The sequence below is a fragment of the Trichosurus vulpecula genome, chromosome 6 (assembly GCF_011100635.1).
Source record: "Trichosurus vulpecula isolate mTriVul1 chromosome 6, mTriVul1.pri, whole genome shotgun sequence".
Classification (NCBI taxonomy): domain Eukaryota; kingdom Metazoa; phylum Chordata; class Mammalia; order Diprotodontia; family Phalangeridae; genus Trichosurus; species Trichosurus vulpecula.
The window spans coordinates 123,861,109-123,884,620 of record NC_050578.1 but is presented as its reverse complement, the minus strand read 5'-3'; the positions used below and the strand labels follow the sequence as shown (position 1 = coordinate 123,884,620).

The 23,512-nt window shown below is 41.8% G+C and overlaps 1 protein-coding gene and 1 pseudogene across 1 annotated transcript; one reads left to right on the top strand and one right to left on the bottom strand.

The window, feature by feature from the left end:
- The window catches only part of LOC118854738, a 36,129-nt pseudogene extending 17,445 nt beyond the window's left edge, over positions 1-18,684 (bottom strand).
- A 1,172-nt stretch (positions 18,685-19,856) lies between these two features.
- Positions 19,857-23,011, top strand: LOC118852796 (protocadherin-10-like). The gene has a single exon (XM_036762493.1). The coding sequence runs from the start codon at positions 20,173-20,175 to the stop codon at positions 22,879-22,881; it is 2,709 nt and encodes a 902-aa protein (XP_036618388.1). The 5' UTR covers positions 19,857-20,172; the 3' UTR covers positions 22,882-23,011.
- Positions 23,012-23,512: the final 501 nt, after the last annotated feature.

The following is a 23,512-nucleotide window of genomic DNA, read 5'->3' as shown; positions in this document are numbered from 1 at the left end:
TTTAATAGCTTCATCCCTTCCTCCTGCCAGTTTAGAATCTACAAATTCTCTAAAGATTTCAATTATCTCCAACTCTGCCCTCCATGACTCCTTCCATACCCCCTGTATTACTAACCCCCTTAGTGCCACAGATGCCCATCTCTCTATAGTATGCTTCTAATTTTGTTTGGGGGATAAAACATTATCATATCTAGTGGGTGTTTTTTTATTTTTCCTGACTTAGAGAAGATAAGAGCTTGTTGAGGTGTTTATAGGGGCATGAACTCTGAGAAGGAATTATGTTCAACCCTAGAATAGCTGACTAGGCATCGCACCAAGAAATAATTCCATAATTCTTAGGATTGCTCTGAATAGGGAGGGAAGAGACCCAGGTCAGACTAGCAGCTTTGATACCTACTATGTAGGTGTCATTGCTACCATGTGCAAGTCACTTAAACTCTCTGAGGTTTAGTTTCCTTATATGTAGAGAAGGGATAAAGTTACTAGCACTACTTCTCTTGTTGTGAAGGGATTGTTGTGAAGAGAGTACATGGGAAGCTATAAAGAACAACGGGAGTTTGTATTATTATTTTTTAGATTATATAAATGAGAAGGAACACTGCACAGTGTTTTAAGAGTCAGGAAAACTTTGGTTCATGTCCTGCCTCTGAAACATACTGGCTGTGTGAACCTAGGGAAAAAAAAAAACAAAATAAAAATCTTCACTTAACCTCTCAGTGCCCAAGGCAACTTTCTGAATCTATAAGTTGCTGAGAAGGTTCCAGCTTGCATTAGTAGAGGGAGTTTCCTATCATCAACCAAAGCACATGACCATATAAAATCCCCAAGCTTTAATAGCTTAAAAGTACACTAAGACTGTTGGGAGACTTTGAATATAAATCTGAACTATCTTTATATACATGTTATTCTGAGTCATGATGTTGTAGAAAATATAATGGCCTGCGAGTCAGGAGACTTGGGTTCTACTTCTGATTCTGTCACTAACTTTGATGTGTGACTTTGGGCAAGCCATGTCACTTCTTTGGGTCTTGGTTTCTTTACCACTTGAATAAAATGTTGGACTATATGACCATTCATTTATTCATAATTTTCTGCATATTCCAGGAGAATGTAAACGCTTCAAGGGCAGAAACTTCCTTTTTTTTTTCTTTGTATCTCCCATGGACAGTATTTGGTACCCAATTGCTTAAATCTTTGTTGAATAAGATTGAATAATTCCCCTCACTTATTTTTAGAAGTTAAATATATCCAAAGTGTCTGGGGGGGAAGGCATGAGGAGAGTTACTTGGGTAGATATGTTAATACATATGCATAGATATGATCACACACATTGTATGACCTCCCATTATTATAATTTTTCTGTATAATGGATTTTCATAGAACCCTGACTGGGACTGGAATTTTAAAGCTATGTGGATGCTTTTGTAACATTTCTAGATTCCATGATTCAATAAATGTTTGTTGAATTGTGCCTATATAGTGCCTTTATAGTTCCACTATAGGGCTGAATCTCCTTTCATTTCAAGGCCCCAAACTAGTCTTCATTCACAGACTTTCGTTTGTCCTGAGTTTTCTTTCTTTTGCATTTCCTTGCATTATCCTGAAGGCACCAAAGGGGCCTGGCACATGGGACTTACTTAGCAGCCTGGAGTATAATAGTAAACTTTTTAACAACCAGGATCTCTGTGAGGAGAAAGGTTAGATGAGCCCAGGACAAACTTTTATGTTTAATACACACTATTAACAATTTTGCCATCACTTTAATCTAAATAATCAACAAAATAATAAATCATTTTTAGCATTTGCTTATTTCTGAGGTGTAAATAATCACAATGAAAATTTAACAATTGCCTCTCCAAGCCAGTTCAGACTTATTCCATAACATCACTGTGTATAGCCCTTGGGGATTAACATTGGTCGAGACCTCAAAAAGGTGAAGTTATAAAAACAAAGGCAAACAACTACCTTACTGAGAACCCTAAAACAGAATGTGAAAACACTTGAAAAGCACACCTGGGCTGCAACATGAGCAGGGAGGGTGCAGTGTCCTATGAATGATCATGGAGTGAAAGTTTCAGTGAAAGTACAGGAGTGATGTCTGAGCAGTTACTGAGGTCTCCTAGCGACCATCAGACTCAACATGTTACCACGTGATTTTCCATGAAGCAAAAACTGACTCTACCAGGAACAGGATGATAAACTAACATGATGAGATTTCTGTTTCCCCCCTCTGTGACTTTGGTACCTGAAGGATGCCTGCCTGTTAGCTCTCTTCTTTAAATGGCCTCTGGCTGTTGCTGCTGGATGGGAGAGAAAAATAGACAGGAATAGTGTCTAAGCCATTTTGTTAAATTAATTAAATGTTTTAATACTCTTTGTATTTTCAACCCTAGACTAAATTAAATGACATGATTGGGTGCTATGTGTAATCCAAGCTGATCTGTGCCCACTGTCATAGCCAATACTTGATTTAGACGCCTTGGTGTTTAGAGCACCACTAGGTGGCTTATGCAGAAATTGCACACCAAGTAACTTTTAGCTCCAACAACCTTCTTTTTCACCTCTAGCGCCCATTCAAAGTCGCTGCTCCTGTGTAAGGAAGGATGCCCACAGGGAATTCCTGAACCTCACATTACATTTGTGGAAGTTTGTTAAGAAGAATTCAAAAACTGAAATGGTCCTAATTCCTTAGGCTAGTTAAGTGCTGTGAAAATGAGTTGTTTTGTGAATGTTTTACATGTTATGTCAATGAACTCATGGTCTCATCAATGTGGGGATTCTCAATATCAATGACGATCATAGCTCTTTCATGGTTTCTTATTCTGAAAGACTCTTGTCCATATCTTCTAAAAAGTTCTGCAGAGAGGATTACTTAAGACATGGAGAGTCTTCTTCTGGTTTGCATATTCCTGCACAACATTAACGTTAGCCATCTTTTTAATCCCCTTGTTCCTAATATATGAATAATCCCCACTTTATCATGCATGCCCTTGTTTATACCTTTTCCTTATTTTTCTTGTGGACAAATAAGCATCAGAAATAAGTTCTGGCCTACTTGAAATCTACTATGCCTCTTTCCATTACACAAGTCAAAAGCTATTAAATAAGGGGGATTTCTATTTTAACTCAACCATTTACATTTGGGGTTTTATTCCAAGATAACTTTCGAAGGTGCTGGTTAATTCTGATGAAGCTTGTTACATTTTAAAATTATAACAAAGCACACATTATGATTGATATGTGCCAACTAGAAACAAAATGGCAACTGATAGTTTTTCAAGTGTGCCCTTTTTCTGTAACTGAGGTAACTCAGCAAAACAAGAGAGCGATTTATTCATTCAATTGACATTTTTCAAATGCTTATAATTTGCAAAGCTTTGTGCTAGAAACCGGGGTGTGGAGTGGAATGAAGAAGTTTAAATCAGGAGCTAATCCATATGTGTCTTCAGTCTAGTTGCATATATGTTGTGATAAAAACAAATACATTATATAGGCTATCGTATAAAATGCTAGGCTTAGCATCAAGAAGACTTAGGTTCAAATCCTGCCACCAATGTTTATGAGGTAGGTCAGCCTAGGTTATTCACTTAACCTTTATATGCTTCAAGTACCTCCCAGGGATATATCAACTAATTCATAGACAATTTACAGAGATATAATTTACAGTGGCAGAGGGAATTGGAAGTTACCCCACATTGATGAGGGAGATCTTCCATGTATTTTCATTATCTTAAGTGGCACTGGAAAAACAACTGATTTTTATCGAAAAGCCTGACCCCAGAACGGTTGAGAAATTTAGCAACATGTAAAAATGTACCTTTCTAGGCAGAGCTATGATTATAGGGTTCAGTTCAAGGAGGAATCAGATAGCTATGAAACCATTGACAGCAACCCATTTTCCCTCTTTTCCTGTAACTTCCCAGTAAGTTTTCAGAGTTAATACTGAGAGTAAAAGTTAAGGCACATCACAGAGGGAAACTTACCTTTTGTAAATGATAATAAATATGATGCCATGCTCTGGCCATGGCTAGAGGGACCTTAAAGGTCATCTAGGAAAAATTCTAGTTAACCAACTTCTGATGTTCTATCTGACTGACTCAAATGTGTCTATATGTCTATGTGTATGTATGTGTATGTGTGTGTGAATGTATGTATGCATAGAATTTAACAACTGATTACTCTGTTACCATTTGAAACATTTCAGCATAGGGTGTCTATTTCTGATTTGAGCTCTTTAATCTGGCCTACCTTTAAGGTTTCATTTCCATATAAGCAAGAGCCCATCAATCAGAGAATATAATAATGAACATTTCTGGATTATTCTCAGTTGCAACTAGAAGTTTCATGAGATCCCCAAAATACAGATTAGTTTCTGAATGACTATAACATGGCTGGAATTCCAATTGGTTTAAGCTAGAGCTTTGGGATCTAAAGTGATTTGAGAATCTGATGTCTATATACCCTAAAATTCTTATTTTTAAAATAAAAGAAGGTAAAGTCCTAACTTTACTAAAGACTGCTCATATATAGAGATAGGGAAGCACAGAGCTGGAAGACATACTGGGCCAAATACCACTTGCCCTAATTTTTCCTATTGATTTTTTTGTCTACGGGATCCTCAGATATCACTTTGCTGATCCTTTGAAATATGTTCTCCCAAATTCTGAGATGCAGCAGCCAATTCTCCCAAAGGTTCTTATCATTTCTGTTTCAGCAATCAGTACCTCCTTCTCGGTGAGAATCAGGTCTTGGAGAGCAGTTCTCTTTGCTTCCTCCATCCTTCAAAGGATAAAACTACCACAAAGGCAAGCCAAGAAGTGATTAGCTGTTCTGCTTTTGGCAGAGACAGAGCTTCAGCAGATGTCCAGATAATTGAGGTCCCCCATGACTACTATATCCTGCCTCAGTATTAAGCCTAGGAGCTGTTTTCTGAACTCTTTATCTAGTTCCTCTTTTGGTCTAGGTGAATTTTCAAGTTTTCTGGGTGTCAATCTAACCCTTCTCAAGCTAGCATGCCTCTCCTCAAATGAGAACATTTCTACACAGGGATAAAGACCTGGATTCTAGAAGGTGAAAATGCACTACAAATTAGGTAATTTCTGTTTGCTTACCTAATGTATGCTGTACTATAAAGAGCCACCTTTTCTTAACCTTTTCTTGCTTCTTCAGGTATGTGTGTATGCCATGCTTTGCTGATTTATGTTATCCATTAACCTTCTAGAACATTTCTGATGCCACCCAAGGGCTCTGGTAACCCTGAAAAATCCAATTAGAAAGTATGCCATGTTGTTTCTTTTTATAAATTTTTGGTTCCTATAAAGTGTGCTTATATGCATAAGAATATGACTTTCTCTTCATTATATATAATCTTTAGGCATAATTCCCTTCAACGTAATGCTTTCAAATTGGGTATAATGGCGTTAGAGAATTGTGATGCTACTTGTATATTTCTCAGGAAATTAAAATGACATATCATCTTTGATTTAAAATCAGAAAATTCCCCATTTTGTACTATTTAGAAATCATGGAATATCTGAAAGAAGATTAATGCTTAAAATGAGAGAGAACAAGCATATGAAGGAGAAACTTGCATGAATCCAGGCCATCTTTGAAGATTTACAGTGTCTCTACACTATTTTGCATCAGCCATAACCTACCTAAATTAAAAGTTCACGAGGGTTTACTAAATATAAACACTAAACAAATCCAATTCCTTAATTATACTTTACCAAAATCTTTTCCTGTCATAAATTCATCCATCCATCCATCCATTCATTCATTTAATGCCCTTCTTTTAAGGGGAGATATATTTTAAAATCCTTAAATAAAAATGAAAAGGTTAAAAAGGGAATAGAAGTAGTGATGACAGAGAATAAAGTTCTTAAACTAGGTAGCAAACTACCTCCTTCCATCTGCTAATGTATACCACAGCTATAGTTTCAGCCCCCAACTTGTTAAAATATATGGATTCACACACACATTTGTCACAAATGCATGTATGCAAATACATACAAACAGCACATATACCAGACATATATAAGGATCAATTTCACAAATGCCAGCTTAACAAAATAAAAATTCCACTGAGGAAATAGTAAGATATGCTGTTCAACACTACTGGTATCAGATTGTTTTGTTAGTCTTTATGTTCTATATTCTTTAGTTATTGTATCTAAGGCTAAGACACCATAGGTAACTGTTACTTTGTCCTCTATGCCAAAGGGCATCAGGGCTAGTTCCAAAATACTGGAGTTAAGAGTTAAGAAAAATTGGGTCCATATCCTTCCTTTCACTCTGACTAGTTGTATGACCATGGACAAGTAATTTAACCTCTCTTGGGTCTCAATTTCCTTTTATGTAAAATGGGGATAATTAATAAAAATATTAAAATTTAACAATAACAACTAACAAAGGTGGTGGTAATGGTGATTATTTTTTTTGTCAGACTCAAATGGGATAATACCTGAAAATCATTTTTTCTACCCTTACAAGCATACTTACAAGTCAGTGGTAATTTATACTATATTACACTGGGGAGAAAGGAGAAAAAGATAGAACCAGATAAAAGCATTAACTACTAGGGGGATCAGGAAAAGCTTCTTGTGGGAGGTGGCATATGAGCTTAGTTTTGAATTACAATAGGGATTCCATGAGTCAAAGGGAGAAGGGAGTGCCTTCTAAGTATGGAATGGCCAAGGTATGCAGGAGGAAAATTATTTATATTTCCATATATCTACAGGCTACATTCATGGATTTGTTTTCACAAGTCACTTTGCTTTTCAAATCAGTTTAAGTGAATAACTACCTTAAGCAAAAAAATGCTTTAGCTTTGTATTCCTATAACCTAACACAGTACCTAGGATATGGTTGGTGTTTAATAAGTGTTTGTCAATGGATTAATTAAAATAAAGTTTAAAAGGCAGGTTTGAATCTGATTGTAGATGTCCTTGAAAATAAAGCTAATAGCCATGTAAAGGTTTCTGAGCAAGCAAATACTATAACAGATCAGTGCTGTAGGAAGATTGATTTGGCAGGCATGTGAAGGATGGATTGGAAAAGAGAGAGACTGGAAACAGGGAAATGATGTAGGATGCTGTTATGAAGAAAGAAATGTATGAAAAAAAAAGGGCAGGAGAGACACTCTGAAAGTATAATCCACAGGTCTTGGGAACTGAGTAGTTACAGGGTTTAAGGAAAAGTCAACAATGACTGAGAAATAGCTTGGATGAGTAGGAGAATGGTTTCGCTATAATAATTCTAATAGATACATAACACTTTGAAGTTTGTGGAATGTCTTATATACTTATATGTCATTTGAGCCTTACGTGATTTCCATTTTACGGATGTGACCACACAGAAATTCTAAGAAAGTCTAAGGTCATATAGGTAACTAGTAAGCTTCAGAGAGAGGATCTGTACTGAGGCTTTCCTAAATCCAGCTCCTCTACCTACTATGCTGTGTTGCCTCTCCAATGGAGATGGGGAAGCCGGGAGGAGAGTGAAGCTTTGGCACAGCTGCAGATTACAATGCTATCCTTAGCTAGTAGGTCTGGAAGAGTATCAGCCACAAGAGGACATATTAAAAGGATTATCAGACTTATGGACTCTCCAGAGAAATTGCTAGCCTAGGACAAACATGCAGCACTATCCACAGTGACTGAAATAGTGATATTAGAATTCTTAACAATAATCCTAACAAAGGAGGCATGTTATTTTAGAAAGCAGAATAGGTACCTGTATTCCTCTGGGCCCAGCTGGCCCTTCCTTAACACAAATTCATTTCACTTCCCAACTCAGAAAAGTAGACCTCTGGTTATTCCTTTTGTTGCTCGTCTGCCTCACAGAATAATGTTCATGAGAAGTTATCTAGAATCCTCACAACTATTCTATCCTGTAACACTCCAGAAGAAAAAAGGAAGGTAGGGCGGAGATAGAGAGACTGAGACAGACAGAAAATTCAGCTCTTCTATAAGGAATGCAAGAGCATGACTGAGGGAGCAAATATTTAGAAAACCTACTTTTTTAAAGCTCTGCCTATTATTTTGAATCAAATTATATAGTCTGCACTTAAATATGTTTCTTTTTAGCATCTAGGTTTGCCCAGTTTTTTCTTCATGAGGACTAGAGGAACACCTTACTCTCTAAATTCCAAACTCTACCATCTCTGAGCATCAGTGGAGGTGGCATCTCTTTTTCAGAGAAGGAATACATTCTAAGTCAAGGGAATCCTGCCTTATCCATAAACAGACAACTGTCCCCCTCATCTTACCAACCTGAAACATGGGGAGTTACTCTTTACTGAAACTGAACAGCAGTTCATTCAAAGGGAGAGAAGGAAGGTGGACATAGAGATGTTAAATAAGTATGTCACTCATTTCAAGAATCAAAAGGCAACTGGGTATCAAATGATTATACATGATATCAAGGAATGCTGAACAGGCAAGCTCCCAACACAGGACACTGAGGAATTTGTAGTAATGAGCACATACTTGAAAGGAAGATATTCCTAAACTTCTTGAAATTTGTCTTATTGTTTATTTTAAAATATAGTTAAGCAATATCTAGATATTTTACAAAGATTTAAAATCATGTAAATTACTTTTATGAGAAAATATTTCAAAACTAACTTCTGATCATGAAAAAAACCTTCAAAAACAGGATCCTATCTTCTATATAAGATTGATTTACTTAAACTTCAGCAAGCCAAGTTTACAAAGAAATATCCAAATAAACAGGAATGTTGGGTTTTATTTAATTCCAATTTAACATTGGCCTTTAGTCCAAACAAAGATAAATGCTCCCAGTTTTCATTCATAAAAACTGAACACAAATCCCAGAAAGAAATGCTCCAATCCTAGGGGGGCAAAGTCCTTTGGGTTAATCATAAAAATGGTAGCCTGTCTGATACCAGGAATTTCAGGAACTAGGTATAAAGAATGCCATCCTTGCTTCTCCCTCCTGGCTTATTTCACGTCTCAGCTAACATCCCATATTCTGTAAGTAATCTTTCCCAATTCCCCCTTAAAGATACTGCCTTTCCTCTGAGATTATCTCCAATTTATCTTGTATATATCTTGTTTGTACATTGTTTTTGGCCTGGTGTCTATTTCACTAGGTTGTGAGCTTTTTTTTCTCTGTATACCCAGTGCTTAGCATGGTTCCAGGTACATAGAAAGCACTCAACAAAGGCTTATTGACTTGATTTGACTTGCACTCAAATAAAATTCACTTTTTCCTTTAGTCTTGACAGCAAGTGGCTTACTGCTCTGTATATGTAATGCTCCATATTTTCCTCTTCTCTATCAATCCATGTGCTTTAAAAAAAATAGAACTAACCAAAAGGAAGATGAACTACCTCCCACACCAAAGTAGTAAGTAGGAGAATAGTCCAGTCCACTCACTGGCCTGGATGAATTGTTGGGTATGATATAAAGAATATTCTTGGACAGGAATGGGTTTTCCTCTTACGTCCCTTCCAACTCTTGAGATTCATTGATTCTTTCATTCTCCTTCGAAACTTTTTAATGAAACTTATCTTTTCTAGAATGTTGAGTGTTTTATTTCAGTTTTTGTGGTAGATTGTCTTTAATGTCTTTCATATGTATTTGTTCTGCATTTTCAACTACAGTTAAAGGTTCTTGATGGAAAGATATATTATTTCTACCTCTTTGGCATCCCCCAGTCATTTCTAGGGCAGGACTTATGCCATAACAATCTCACTGTGGCTGTCCAGACATTGTGTCACTATTTATTTAGGACTCATTGGAAGTCATAATTAGGAGGAGCAGATGCCAGGGAGCTGAGATGCAGAGAGAGAGAGAAAAAAGTTGGTTACCTAGAAGAAGGAAAAGTCTCAGGGGCTAGTTGATAAATACCAATTGTTATGTTAACATTTCTACTTTTCCTTGAAAAAAAAATTTGCAGGCTTTTGCATAACTTTGAGAATTTTAAGAAACTTTTCAATCCTTACTGAACCTAGGGTAAATGTTAAAACTAAAAAAAAATCTAATTTTATAGTTGTATGAAATGTAGAGATCAATTAGTTCAAGTCTGAGCTATAGAGAAAAAAGACAATGTGGTAAAATGAGAAAAGTCCTGTACAGAAGCCAAAAGATTTCATATTCAAATCAGCTTTGATACTGACTTACCTGTGCAACCGTAGACAATTCACTTTCCATTTCTGGGCCTGACTTTTGTCACCTGTAAAATGAAGAGATTTAGTTAGGTGATCTTTAAGTTCCCATGCATCTTTAACCTCTGTAAGAATGAGCTCTACCTTGGTTCCATCTTTCCATATTTCTCAATAATTAGGAATTTGTTAATAAAATCATACAAAGCATAGCCTTTTTTAATCATTAAGAAAGATTTATAGATATGGTTCATCCAACTAGCAGAAAGAAACATCACCTGAAAGAAAAACAAAGAATATTTTGATAAATTTATTATCACAACCAGAAACCTGATCTTCTAAAAGGCCCTGGTTAGCTTTTGCAGAATGGAAAGTAGACTAGAGTTTAGTTGGGTTAGTATTGTATAATAATTATTATAGATATGTCTTGCTTTCCCAACTAGATTGCATGTTTTGTTTTGTTTGCTTTTTTTCATGCAAAAGATTCTAAAAGATTACAAACTAATCTTTGGGGGGAACATACACATTGGTGAGATTCCATAACCAGTGGAGTATTAAAGTGCTCCATGCTTAATAAATGCTGTTGGTGAATATAGATTGTTCCAACAAAGGAAAGCAAATAACAGGGGAAAAGAATGTCTCAAGGAACTTAGAAAATTTGTTTTTCTGGGCAACCTTTGAAAAGGAATGTTAAACCAGGAAGGAATGAGAAATTCTTACCCGTAAGCTGGAAGTTGGAGGCCTCCAAGGGTCATGTAATTCATACACTGACAGAATGATCAGTATATTGCTTGTTTTTATTTAAAACAATATATTGCTATGCTTTTCTTTGCTACAAAGAAGATTTTAATTCTGTGGCTGAGGTGGAAGAGTTAATATTCAGAAATGAAGGTCCAGAAAGGAAAAGTATTAATAAAATATATATTTTTCAAGCAATGTTAACATTCTCTTGACTGTAAAATGTAAAGAATCATACTCACACTGAACTACCACAAAGCCACAATCAGCTTTCCATGTCCAATCTTTGGTTATTTCTCATCAATTTTCTCCTGACTTGTGTTTGCCTTCTTTTTTTCTGCTGACATGAGTGTCATGCAAATTTAATCATTCACTTTTTTGTAAGAATACAAGCCACCACAAAAACACTCAATCTCTCAATCGCAGGCTAAATGGAAGTGAAAACAATAAAAGCCATTATATGAAGAATGATAAAGTGCTACTGTTTCCATTTTAAACGAAGGCTCAATTCAGAAACTTACATGAATAGGGAAAAAAGTATATCTTATTTTTAAAAGTTGTAAGATCGGTTTACTTATTATTTTTTTAAATCCTTTTAACCACTGTTAAATTAATTGGCTAGGTTCAGTAAACCCATTGTTATGATGTCTACCCATCATCAAAGAAGCAGAGCTAATTTCCCTTGGGTTCTGTTCTCTCTATTCATTGCCATTTCCACTCATCAAAATCCATTTAGGATAAGTTCCTGCAAGAGGAGAAAACATCCATATATAATTTCACTTGTGCAAAGAACTTGAAATATTTAGTGAAAACCCTCACCAAATTCCCCATGCCCCTGTGATCAACCAATCACTTGTCACTAGGGTAAACTAGTGCTGCCCACTTGTTAGCATAGTATAAAATTAGCCTATAAAGAAACCTGGAAAAAGCCTAATTCTCTAATCCTTAATTACATCTGGTTAATCCACCAAATTAAATCCAAGAAGTTCTTAAATAAAACGAGACAAGGATAAATCATTTTAGAAAATACCACTTTTAAAGTCAACATGCTAAGAAAACACATTGAAAAAGAAGTGATTCGCTCTATGGAGAGTTAAGCCAACCAGGCAATACAATAGAAAGATCTAAATTCCTTATGAGGCAGCTGGGAAAAGCTGCCTTTGAATTCTTTAATGATGGGGAGTGGAGGGCCCTCCATCAAGCTGTTTTCAAACTATGAGTGATCATGTTTCCTAAAACTAAATGCTGCTGTTTATATTGTCAAAGCACTTTGCATACATTTTCTCATTTTTGTCTCATATGCCTGTGAAATAGATTTTATCTCCATTTTACAGGTGAGGTTAAGAAAAGGTTAAGAAAGGTTAAGTCAAGAAAAGACTTATCATAGCCAATTCAATAGACCTATTATCAAGCACCTACTGTATACATGACAGAGAGGCAGCGGAGCATTGTAGAGAGATGGCTGACCTAAATACGGACATCATTGGTTCAAATTCAACCTTCGATACATACTGGCTGTGTGACCCTGGACAAGAAAGGCATATTAACCACTCAGTGTACCAAGCGTATCTCTAAGACTGTCTAGACAAAAAAAAAAATTGTTATCCACTGTGCATACAAAAATAGAAGGAAACACACACACACACAGTGTTGAAATGTCTACTTAAGGAGCTAGTTAGTGTTGGAGGTAGAATTACGAAACCAGGTCTGCATGACTACAAGTCTAGCATTCTATCCACTACACCAGAAACCTCCAGAGTCTTACCAAGATTACAAATGCCACCATTACTGGCTGACAATATTATTTGGAGACCCTTCTGAGTACATCTCTCTAACTTCTGCTCCGAGCCAGGACTTGCTAACTCTCCTGCTGTATTAGTCAAATCAAGGGGCAGCCCCTTAGAGAAACAAGCAATTTATGCTTTCCAACTCGACTAAACAGGAGGGCTGCCCTCATTTTCTATCACTGGCAAATAAGAAGAAAACCCTTGGGGAAGGAGCAAAGAGACCTATCCGAGAAGCTTCCCTGGCACACAAATAAACTTCATCAGGCCTTGCAATTAATTTCAGAGATTGTTTTATATCGACCTGGATGTTTGAAGCTGGATTTTCCGCCTCAGGGCTCCATCGGTAAAACCCACACATCTACCAGTTAGTAAAGGAGTGGGCTTTCTCCTTTGTAAATGGTGATGTCTTAGACTTCTTCTTTACAATCCTAATCACATCATTGATTTCAGTAATCTTTCAGTAACAATGCTTTTTAATGCTGCCAAAAGCTGGATTGAGAGTTCGTTCTTATGTATATGAGAATGTATGTTTGTAAACCCAGATAATTAAAAGTAAGCCAAGTAATGTGACTCTGGAGATCTCAGGATAAGAAGCTTCTAGATTAAGGTTTTCTTTAAAATAGTGAAAACTGTTAACTCTATTTAAAATGATAAGGACCAAGAAATAACCCTTTAAGCAAGCCTCCGGAAAGGGAAACTAAGGGGACCTATTTCACAGAATTCTGTATGACAAAGCATAGTAGCTTAATCCTCTTACATCAAAGGACCATAGATTTAGAGCGGTTAGAGACCTTAGAAACCATATAGTTAGGTCCCACACACACACACACACACACACACACACACACACACACACAATTTAACAAATGAGGAAAGTGAGGCCAAGGAAAAGATTAAGTGCTCAAGGTCACACAAGTAGTAAATATCAGAGGCTAGATTTGAACTCAGGTCTCTTGCCTCCAGGGCCAATACTTGTTCCAATGTACCTGAAAACCCAAGAATGACATTAAACTTTTTCTGTGATTGATACTTCCACCAACCATTTTCAGAAACTGTGAAAGATCATTCATCATGTGAACCAAGTAAGGTTTCTGAATGTCTCACTATCTAAGGTGTGGGGATTTGCAACACTTTTAGGAATGTATGTGAGGGAATAACAAGAATGTTTCTTAAAATAATAAAAGAACAAAGCATTAGATGCTTCTGAGGTCTCTCCCAGTTCTATGTTATGACAGCACCATTAAAAGACAACAGGCAATTTTAGAGAAGTCCGGATTTCTAATTACAGTCAGCATTAGCATGGCCAGCTAGGTAGGATGATGTGCTTTGTTGGTGGGTGAGGGAAGTCCTGATAGATGGGAGGTGGGTGGGGGAGAAATACCACATTCTGAATTTAGGCATTTGCATTTCTGAAAGACAGTCTGGAGTAAAATGCATATGTCCTAAAGATTAGTTCTGTTTTATAAAGTAACTGCTACCTCATGATAATCTGTGTGGACAAGGGACCATTTTCACAAGTAGCCTAGTAGGAATACGGAAAAAGGAAGAGGTAGAGAAAAGAAAGGTAGTGGATAAAAAAACCAAATCCATATCTGAGGCCAGCACCACAAATTAACAAACAAGTGAAAAAAACAGACAAATAAATAAATACTCAATTTATAGATAGTCATGGACTTCTTATTAATCAATACCTCCTATTGAAGAGTACAGTATACAGCAACCCAGCTGAAACAGTATTATTAGAAAATGATATAGTGAGCATTAGGATGTATAATTCATGGTGCCTTCATTTGCTCAGACCATCGTGAAAAATCTATAAATCATTTTCTTGTGCATGTATCGCCTAAGTGCAATTTGTCATTTTGCATTAGAGGGCCGCTCCAAGTCGTCAGTGCTTTTAATTCACTGTTTAGAGTTTAACAAAATGCTGGCCCTGTCTGATGACTGAAAGGGCAGAAAGATGGGAAGCTGTATCCCTGGCACACAGTTCCCACAAAATGGAGATGTGGATTCCTCCTTGCTGCGTTTAGATAATGTAGTTAAACCCTCCTAAAGCAACATCACATATCCTACTAAGAATACCAACTAAACAGTTCTCAAGTGATTTTAATGGGACACAAAACAGCAAAATAGCCATTTGAACCCAGTGAAATTACTCTGCTTTACTCAGTTCCAGAAACTCCTCTGAAAATTTGATGGTACATCTCCGATGCACAAGATCCATATGCATTATTTGTGACAGTGGTCCAGCAGGACAGTGCTATCCCTTAGTTATATTTCACTCCTAAAAATAAGCATATTTCATGCTTCCTCACAAGAGATGCCTTAGGTATCCTGTCCTGATGAAATGCAGTTTAAATATCTTCGGGTTGGCTCTTCTCTCTGTGCCTGCCTTTCAAGCCAAATGCCAGGGATAGCCTTTCCCCGTGGCTGGGTGAGTTTGACGTTTGAAGGACTGTTAATAGTCACATTCAGATTTAATAATCACATTCAGACGATATAAATGCGTACATTCGTATGTGTATGTATATATGTATGTGTATATACATATATATATATACACATATACAAATACACTCACACAAACACACACATACATGAATGCCTTCGATTACAATACCTCCCTCAAAGCTCTGGACACAACGCAATAACAAAGGGATTTAGGAGCAAATTGCTTTCAAGTCGCGTTAAATTACAGCAAATACTTATTCATCCGCCCTCTAGCAGGTTAACTAGCTGCTCCCTTCTTCCCCCTCCAGCTCAGAGGGCTGGGAGCACAGAAATCCCACCGTCTGGTAGAGAAGTTTGAAACAATATATCTCAAATAAACATTTGTTGCATTCCGGTTGTTCCCCCACCTTTTTTACAGCAATTAGAAAGTCCAATGAAAAGTCCAATGCCCTCCCTCAGATCCACAAGGGCTTCCTGGATGAAAAAAAAAATATTTCGATAAATACTGTATCCTTGCAATGATTAAAAAAAAAAAAACTCGCTGCCCCAGCTCCAAGATTCCTGGTACCCTCAGACTCAGGCGGTGGGCATTTTCACCGTTAGAGTCGGATGATCGCTGGGAGCAAACACACTCTAGACCCGAGCTCCCCCTTCCCTCCCCAGCTCCTACAGCCCCTCTCCAGCGTATTAGAGCTCCCCAGGAAAAGCATGGCTAGGCGAGTTCTTCAGCCACTTCAAAGCGCGCCTCAGCCACATCCCTTAGTGTAGTATCTTACTTCAATCCCTGGAGGTGTTGTGTGGTAGAGTTCGAGGCTGGGGGCGGGAAGGGAATGCAAACAGCTCAGCTGGGAGCCAATAAATCATTTACATTTTGCTAGGCACTGAAAAAAATGCACCCCAAAATGCAAAAAGCGCCAGGTGTGGTTAGGGAGAAAGGATTTAGGAGTTAGGGCAAGAAGGCAAGAGCAGGTTGCATCAGCAGCACAGCCTTCACATCTGGACAATGGGTCAGTATCAAGGTCGCCAGCCAAAGTAGAAAAGCTGGAGGTGCCCCGGGAAGACAGGGTTGGAGGAAAGGGTGGCGGGGAGGAAGGGGATTTAGGGACCCCTTAAGTAAGCACTGCCGCCTCTTCCTAAAACACCCACCGTGCAGTGGTTCGGCTCCGGCCGAGAAACCGCGGTGGAGACTTGGAGTCACCAAGAGCGTAGCTTCTTCCGGAAGCGTATCTTCAATTTTCTTTCGCAAACGGCTAGATGATCCTCTTCAGGGATCTTGAAAATCAGGAGAAGGAAGCAGAGGCCGGAAAGAAGCGTCGTATCTTTCCCCAGCCAGGACTCCTGCGAGCAGCAACCTGCATGCACTGATTTCCTACGGCCGCTAGGAGACGCTTGCAACCCATGTTTGCAAAGCGGGCTTCCCATTCAGCTACATCTGGTTAAGGCGGGAGTGGGGGGAGGGGGGGAGAGAGCAGAGGAAGGCAGCTTAAGTGGATGCAGTGATTATTTACTGCCAGATCTGCCTATTTCTCCTCGAATTCATCTCCTTTGTATGTTTTGGGGGAGGACTCAGTCCACGGGAACTTCGTTTGCATTTTGGGATAAGAAAACCCTTTTCCCGTCAACCTGCATTGCCATTCAGACGCATCTCTCTGTCTGTCTGTCTCTCTTTCACACACACACACACACACACACACACACACACACACACACGCACACACGCACACATGCGCGCGCGCAACACAGACATAGCCACACAAAACGTAGACACGTTCTCCTCTACGTGGATGTACACACTTTAGGAAAGGACTGTCAGAAGGCGAAAAATACTACCGGATCTGATGATTCAGCTATAGGTTCTAAAAAAATTTTTTTTTTAAATCGTGTGTGTGTGTGTGTGTGTGTGTGTGTGTGTGTGTGTGTGTGTGTGTGTGTGTGTGTGTGTGTTGGGGAGTGAGAGGGGCGATTGGATAACTATTAATATTCAGATACACCATAATCGCCTTTTCATCGATCCACAGGTCCTTTTATAAACTGTAGCTCCTTTCTCAGCCCCAGACGTGACTCTGAAACATTTCAGCTGCTGCGGTTGCTGCTGGGTCCTGGTCCCCTCTTAAATTTACTGCAGCTGGAAAAGGATTAGCATTTTCCCCTCGGCATCCCATCCTTTGTAAACTGCTTAAAGACGAGATCTATTCCCATGAAAGGAGGTAGGAATGACTAGAGGAAATGCAGGAAATGTATACTTCATAAGGGAGTGCAAGTGCATAATCTTTTAAAAAGAAAGTGAGGGAGAAATGCAGTGTCCTTATCCCCTAATAGGAAATGCTCTTTAAATGTCTGTCCACAGACGCTTTGCTTTTCTCGGCAAGAGACATGCCCCCTGGACTACACACACACACACACACACACACACACACACACACACACACATTTCCGAGATCTTGTTCTATTCTTGAAATCTTGAGAATTTTTTCTTATCTTTTGGAAAATGAAGAGGTGCAGGATTTTTAAGTGCATATGGGAACCAAATAATAGTTACAAATGACACCTTTCCTGTGAAGAGCTCCGACAATCCCTTTTCTCTGAACAGTCTTTTCAAGTGTTTCTTTGAGGAATGAAGAGTTCAGGGACTTAGGCGCACTATTTTAACTTTACATCACTCAGGTACAGATTACTATAGTGGTACAGAATGGACTACAGGCGTGTGTACTGGGCTGTCCAGAGGCACTTTAAAGTGTCCCCACTTTCCAAACCCTCTAGATTGACCGAATATTTTACACACACACACACACACGCACGCACACACACTCCGTTTACCAATATTGCATACAAATATATATGTATATGTGTGTGTATATGTGTATATATATGTATATATGTATGTATATATATACAAACTATGTGGATGGTGTGTATGTTTCTATAACCAGACCTCCCAGCTCATGCCGCATTGGCTGTAGTCTTTTGCTAGTGCAAAGTGGGATTTTCAATGCATGGTTTACTGCACGGTGCTAAAAGCCTCCGCGTCCCAGTTCAGCTCACCTTGGTTGCGGGGCTAGGGTGGGAGCATGTGGGGGGGGGGGGGGCTCTCTCCCTTCTAAAGCAGGGGGGGAAATCGCTAGCCTTCTCCTCTCTGCTCTTCTCTGCTCTTTCCTTTCCCTCCGCCTTTCGAGTTGCTGTACTACGCCGCGTGCGGCGTAGGGATATCTTAGGTGATTCTCTGAGCCTTGATGTACTAGGCACAGGAAGCTAAAAAAGAGCATTTCAGCAAAGGATGGAGAGGTGTAGAGATACGGTAGTGAAACTACTCAGTGATTTATCGGAGGGCTCACTTTCATAAACCAGGTGCGGAAGAAGGTTAATCCGTTCTGGCAGCATCATTGTATGCAAGTAGCGATTATCTTTAAAAGAGCGGAGAGATAAGAGGCTGTCAGCCCAAATGGTTTGGCGGGAGCCTTCCCCAATACCTTGCTCCCCCAACCCTTCGGTCTTGACCACTGCTCCCCGTTCGACCTCTTGCGCAAACCCACCTGCTTCATCTGAGAGCAGGAGCACCCCTGGCAGCAAAATTATTTGCATTTTTATTATTTCCCCTGGTTGTCCTCAATCACGAGACTATTCACTGAATTCACTGAAAACTTTTTTTTCTTCTTTTGCCCTGAGCTGAAAACAACTATTTCTATGTCACGGAAGAAGATACAAAATAGGGAGGGGGGAGGCGCGGTTAGCATCCTAGGAAACACCTCTCCAAGGAAAGAACACTGCTGTTTTTGTTATGATGCGTTAGTGTTGCTGATGCAAATAGGGGAACCTCTATTCCCTATCCACCCTCTGCAGCAAGGGAATATTAAGTTTCCGAAGCAGAGATTCCCCTAGCAAGCGCTTCGGGATCTGCAGGGTTATTCTCGCTCTCACACTCACACACACATTCCCAGACCTGCTCTGGAACCGAGCTCTCCTCCTCCTCCCCGCCTGTTTGCCTTGTGACGCGCCGTGCTTGACGTCCGGTCTATCCAATCAGTTCCCTCCCCAGTGGGTGTTGCTGCTCAGCAATTGGTTGGCAGATGGAGGGCGCTGCGCAAAAACAGAGAAGCCGAGCGCTCGGAGCCCAGAAACTGCCAGCAGAGATCCCAGAAGCTGCATCTAAGGCTGAAGGAGGGAAGCAGAGAGGAGAGAGATAGGTTCGAGGGACAGAGAGAGAGAGAGAGAGAGAGAAAGAGAAGAGAGGGAGAGGGAAAGAGATTAGGAAAAAACGGCAGGCAAGAAACTGCTCACTACATTTTTAAAGAGCAAGGTTGAAGACAGTGAGAGCAGAAGAGATTGGAAATGCCCCTAAATGAAAACAAGGGGAGAGAAATATCTAAGAAGAGAGATTCAACCAGAAAACCGAAGGGAATGAAAGTTTGATGCTGCAAAGCATTGGTGCTTTTTTCTACATAAAATCTCGCTGGTTACAAACATTTTTTTTGGCTTGTGCTTTTTACCAGTGGTTTATTATTATTATTATTATTTTTAATTAAGAGGCATGTTCAACGGCTCCAGCGGCATCTCTCCCTTCTCCTGCTCCTTCTCTTCTTCCTCCTCGTTCTGCTTTTCCTCCTCCTCCTCCTTCTCTTCTTATTCCTCCTCCTCCTCCTTCTCCTCCTCCTCCTCCTCCCATCAGCAGGAAGACAAACCGAGGACAGTCTTGAAATATCGAAATTTCCTCCTTGGGATTTGCCTGCACTGCCCTGCGCCAAGACTATCGGAATAAATAAAAGAAGCTGAAATACTGTATTATCATTATCTTATTAATTGGCCAGTGGTAAGATTACAGATGAGGAGCGGGGACGTCTGCCTTCCTTCGTGTGCCAAGCGCGAAAAAGGAGAGGCTGTATGGTGGGGGGTAGAACCCTAAAATGAAGCAAAAGGAATACTAAATCTTTACAAGACACCCCAGCCCCGGCAGTCCTGCCACGTAGTGCACTTTTATTCGTATTTTCTGGAGGATTTTGCTGGGGGGTGGGGTGCTTGGGGGGCTGTTGGCTGCAGAGGAACCTTTCTTTCTTTCCCACCCCCCCGTTGGAGATGATTGTGCTATTATTCTTTGCCTTGCTCTGGATGGTGGAGGGAGTCCTTGGCCAGCTGCACTACACGGTGCAGGAAGAGCAGGAGCATGGCACGTTCGTGGGCAATATCGCCGAAGATCTGGGCTTGGACATTACAAAACTTTCGGCTCGCCGTTTTCAGACGGTCCCCAATTCGAGGACCCCTTATTTGGACCTTAACCTGGAGACCGGGGTGCTGTACGTGAACGAGAAGATCGACCGCGAACAGATCTGTAAACAGAGCCCTTCATGCGTCCTGCACCTGGAGGTCTTCCTGGAGAACCCGCTGGAGCTGTTCCGGGTGGAGATCGAGGTGTTGGACATAAATGACAACCCACCAGCCTTCCCAGAGCCCGACCTGACAGTGGAGATCTCAGAGAGCGCCACACCAGGCACCCGCTTCCCACTGGAAAGCGCCTTCGACCCAGACGTGGGCACTAACTCGCTGCGTGACTACGAGATCACCCCCAACAGCTACTTTTCTCTTGACGTCCAGACCCAGGGAGATGGCAACCGCTTCGCCGAGCTAGTACTGGAGAAACCGCTGGACCGGGAGCAGCAGGCGGTGCACCGCTACGTGCTGACCGCGGTGGACGGGGGAGGTGGAGGAGAAGGAGGAGGGGCAGGAGGCGCCGGAGGAGGGGGCTCACCCCCTCAGCAACAGCGCACGGGCACGGCCCTGCTCACTATCCGAGTACTGGACTCCAACGACAACGTGCCCTCCTTTGACCAACCCGTTTACACTGTGTCCCTGCCTGAAAACTCACCCCCAGGTACTCTGGTCATTCAGCTGAACGCCACGGACCCAGATGAGGGCCCGAACGGTGAGGTGGTGTACTCATTTAGCAGTCACATCTCACCGAGGGCGCGGGAGCTCTTTGGTCTGTCCCCGCGTACTGGCCGCTTGGAGGTGAGCGGGGAGCTGGACTATGAGGAGAGTCCAGTCTATCAGGTGTATGTGCAAGCTAAGGACTTGGGGCCCAACGCCGTGCCGGCACATTGCAAGGTACTTGTGCGGGTGCTGGACGCCAATGACAACGCACCCGAAATAAGCTTCAGCACAGTCAAGGAGGCTGTGAGTGAGGGCGCGGCGCCGGGCACTGTGGTCGCCCTGTTCAGTGTGACTGACCGCGACTCCGAGGAGAACGGGCAGGTGCAGTGTGAGCTGCTCGGTGACGTGCCGTTCCGTCTCAAGTCCTCTTTCAAGAACTACTACACTATTGTGACCGAGACCCCACTGGACCGGGAGGCAGGAGACTCGTACACTCTGACAGTGGTGGCCCGGGATCGCGGCGAGCCCGCACTGGCCACCAGCAAGTCCATACAGGTGCAGGTGTCGGACGTGAACGATAACGCTCCGCGCTTCAGCCAGCCTGTCTACGACGTGTATGTGACCGAGAATAACGTGCCAGGCGCCTACATCTACGCCGTGAGCGCCACCGACCGAGACGAGGGAGCCAACGCCCAGCTTGCCTATTCCATCCTGGACTGTCAGATCCAGGGCATGAGCGTCTTCACTTACGTGTCCATCAACTCAGAGAATGGTTACTTGTACGCGCTGCGCTCCTTCGATTACGAGCAGCTCAAAGACTTCAGCTTCCAAGTGGAAGCCCGGGACGCAGGCAGCCCTCTAGCCCTGGCCGGCAACGCTACCGTCAATATTCTCATTGTAGACCAGAACGACAACGCTCCCGCCATCGTGGCGCCCCTACCCGGGCGCAACGGAACTCCAGCGCGCGAGGTGCTGCCTCGTTCAGCAGAACCTGGCTACCTTCTCACGCGGGTGGCGGCAGTGGACGCAGACGACGGAGAGAATGCCCGCCTCACTTACAGCATCGTGCGGGGCAATGAGATGAGTCTATTCCGCATGGACTGGCGCACGGGGGAGCTCCGCACCGCACGCAGGGTGCCGGCCAAGCGCGACCCCCAGCGGCCTTACGAGCTGGTGATAGAGGTGAGGGACCACGGGCAGCCTCCGCTGTCGTCCACCGCAACGCTGCAGGTGCAGCTGGTCGACGGGGCAGTGGAACCCTTGGGCGGCGGTGGGGGGGGCGGAGCAGGAGGAGGTCCTGGTGGAGAACACCAGCGTCCCAGCCGCTCTGGCAGCGGGGAGACCTCACTGGACCTCACCCTCATTCTTATCATTGCCCTGGGCTCAGTGTCTTTTATCTTCCTACTGGCCATGATAGTACTGGCAGTACGCTGCCAGAAGGAGAAAAAGCTTAACATATACACGTGCCTGGCCAGTGACTGCTGTCTTTGCTGCTGCTGCTGCTGTGGGGGTGCAGGCGGCGGGGGCTCCTCCTGCTGCAGCCGCCAAGCTCGGGCGCGCAAGAAGAAGCTCAGCAAGTCGGACATTATGTTGGTTCAGAGCTCCAATGTACCCAGCAATCCGGCGCAGGTACCAGTGGAGGAGTCCGGAGGGTTCGGCTCCCATCACCACAACCAGAACTACTGCTATCAGGTCTGTCTGACTCCGGAGTCTGCCAAGACCGACCTGATGTTCCTCAAACCCTGCAGCCCTTCCCGGAGTACTGACACTGAGCACAACCCCTGCGGGGCCATCGTCACTGGCTACACTGACCAGCAGCCCGATATCATCTCCAACGGCAGCATACTGTCCAACGAGGTAAGGCTCAAGCGAAAGGACCACCATCTATCATCTCCTCCATCAGAAAGCCTCCTCTAGCCCGGCACATCCATCACTGGTGCACCGTACTCTCTCTCGCCTCGGCTGCCCTGTGTATTTATTTATTTATTTAATTTATTTATTTTTAGGATCTTAACTTCCTTGTAATGTTGGGGAAGGAGGCTGGCACTCTCCTTCCTCCTTGTATAATCAGATATTCCCAATCCTCTGTGCACTCTCCTCTCCACAATTATTTTAATTCCCCCCTCCCCTGTACCTTTTTCTCCACTTCTGCTTCCCCCACCTCCCTTCCCTCTATCTTCTTTCCAACTCCCTTTCTATCTACTAAGTTTCCACAAAGCCGGTCTGGGGAGGAGGAAAAGGGAGGGATGGAGGAGGGGGAGTGAGCTCCAACACATATTCAAACATCTTTCTTGCTCTCTGCGTCTGTCTGTCCCAGTGTATAATAAAGTGGATTCTCATTTGCTTTGTTTATCAATGCTTTCAATCGCCTGTAAACAGAAGCTAAAGTGTGTTTTAACTCTACACAGTTCTCCAAACCCGAGTGTACCTTTGATCGAATGAGTTAAGAGCTCCCTTTCTCCTGAACTCCCATTGCAAAAAGAGCCAGCCAGCAGTTCTCTACTCTGGACAGCAACACAGACACTGTTGCAGCCACATGCCCACACCG

What these genes read in the sequence shown, in the direction of transcription:
- LOC118852796 (XM_036762493.1), top strand. Translation starts at nt 20,173, where the DNA reads ATGATTGTGCTATTATTCTTTGCCTTGCTCTGGATGGTGGAGGGAGTC.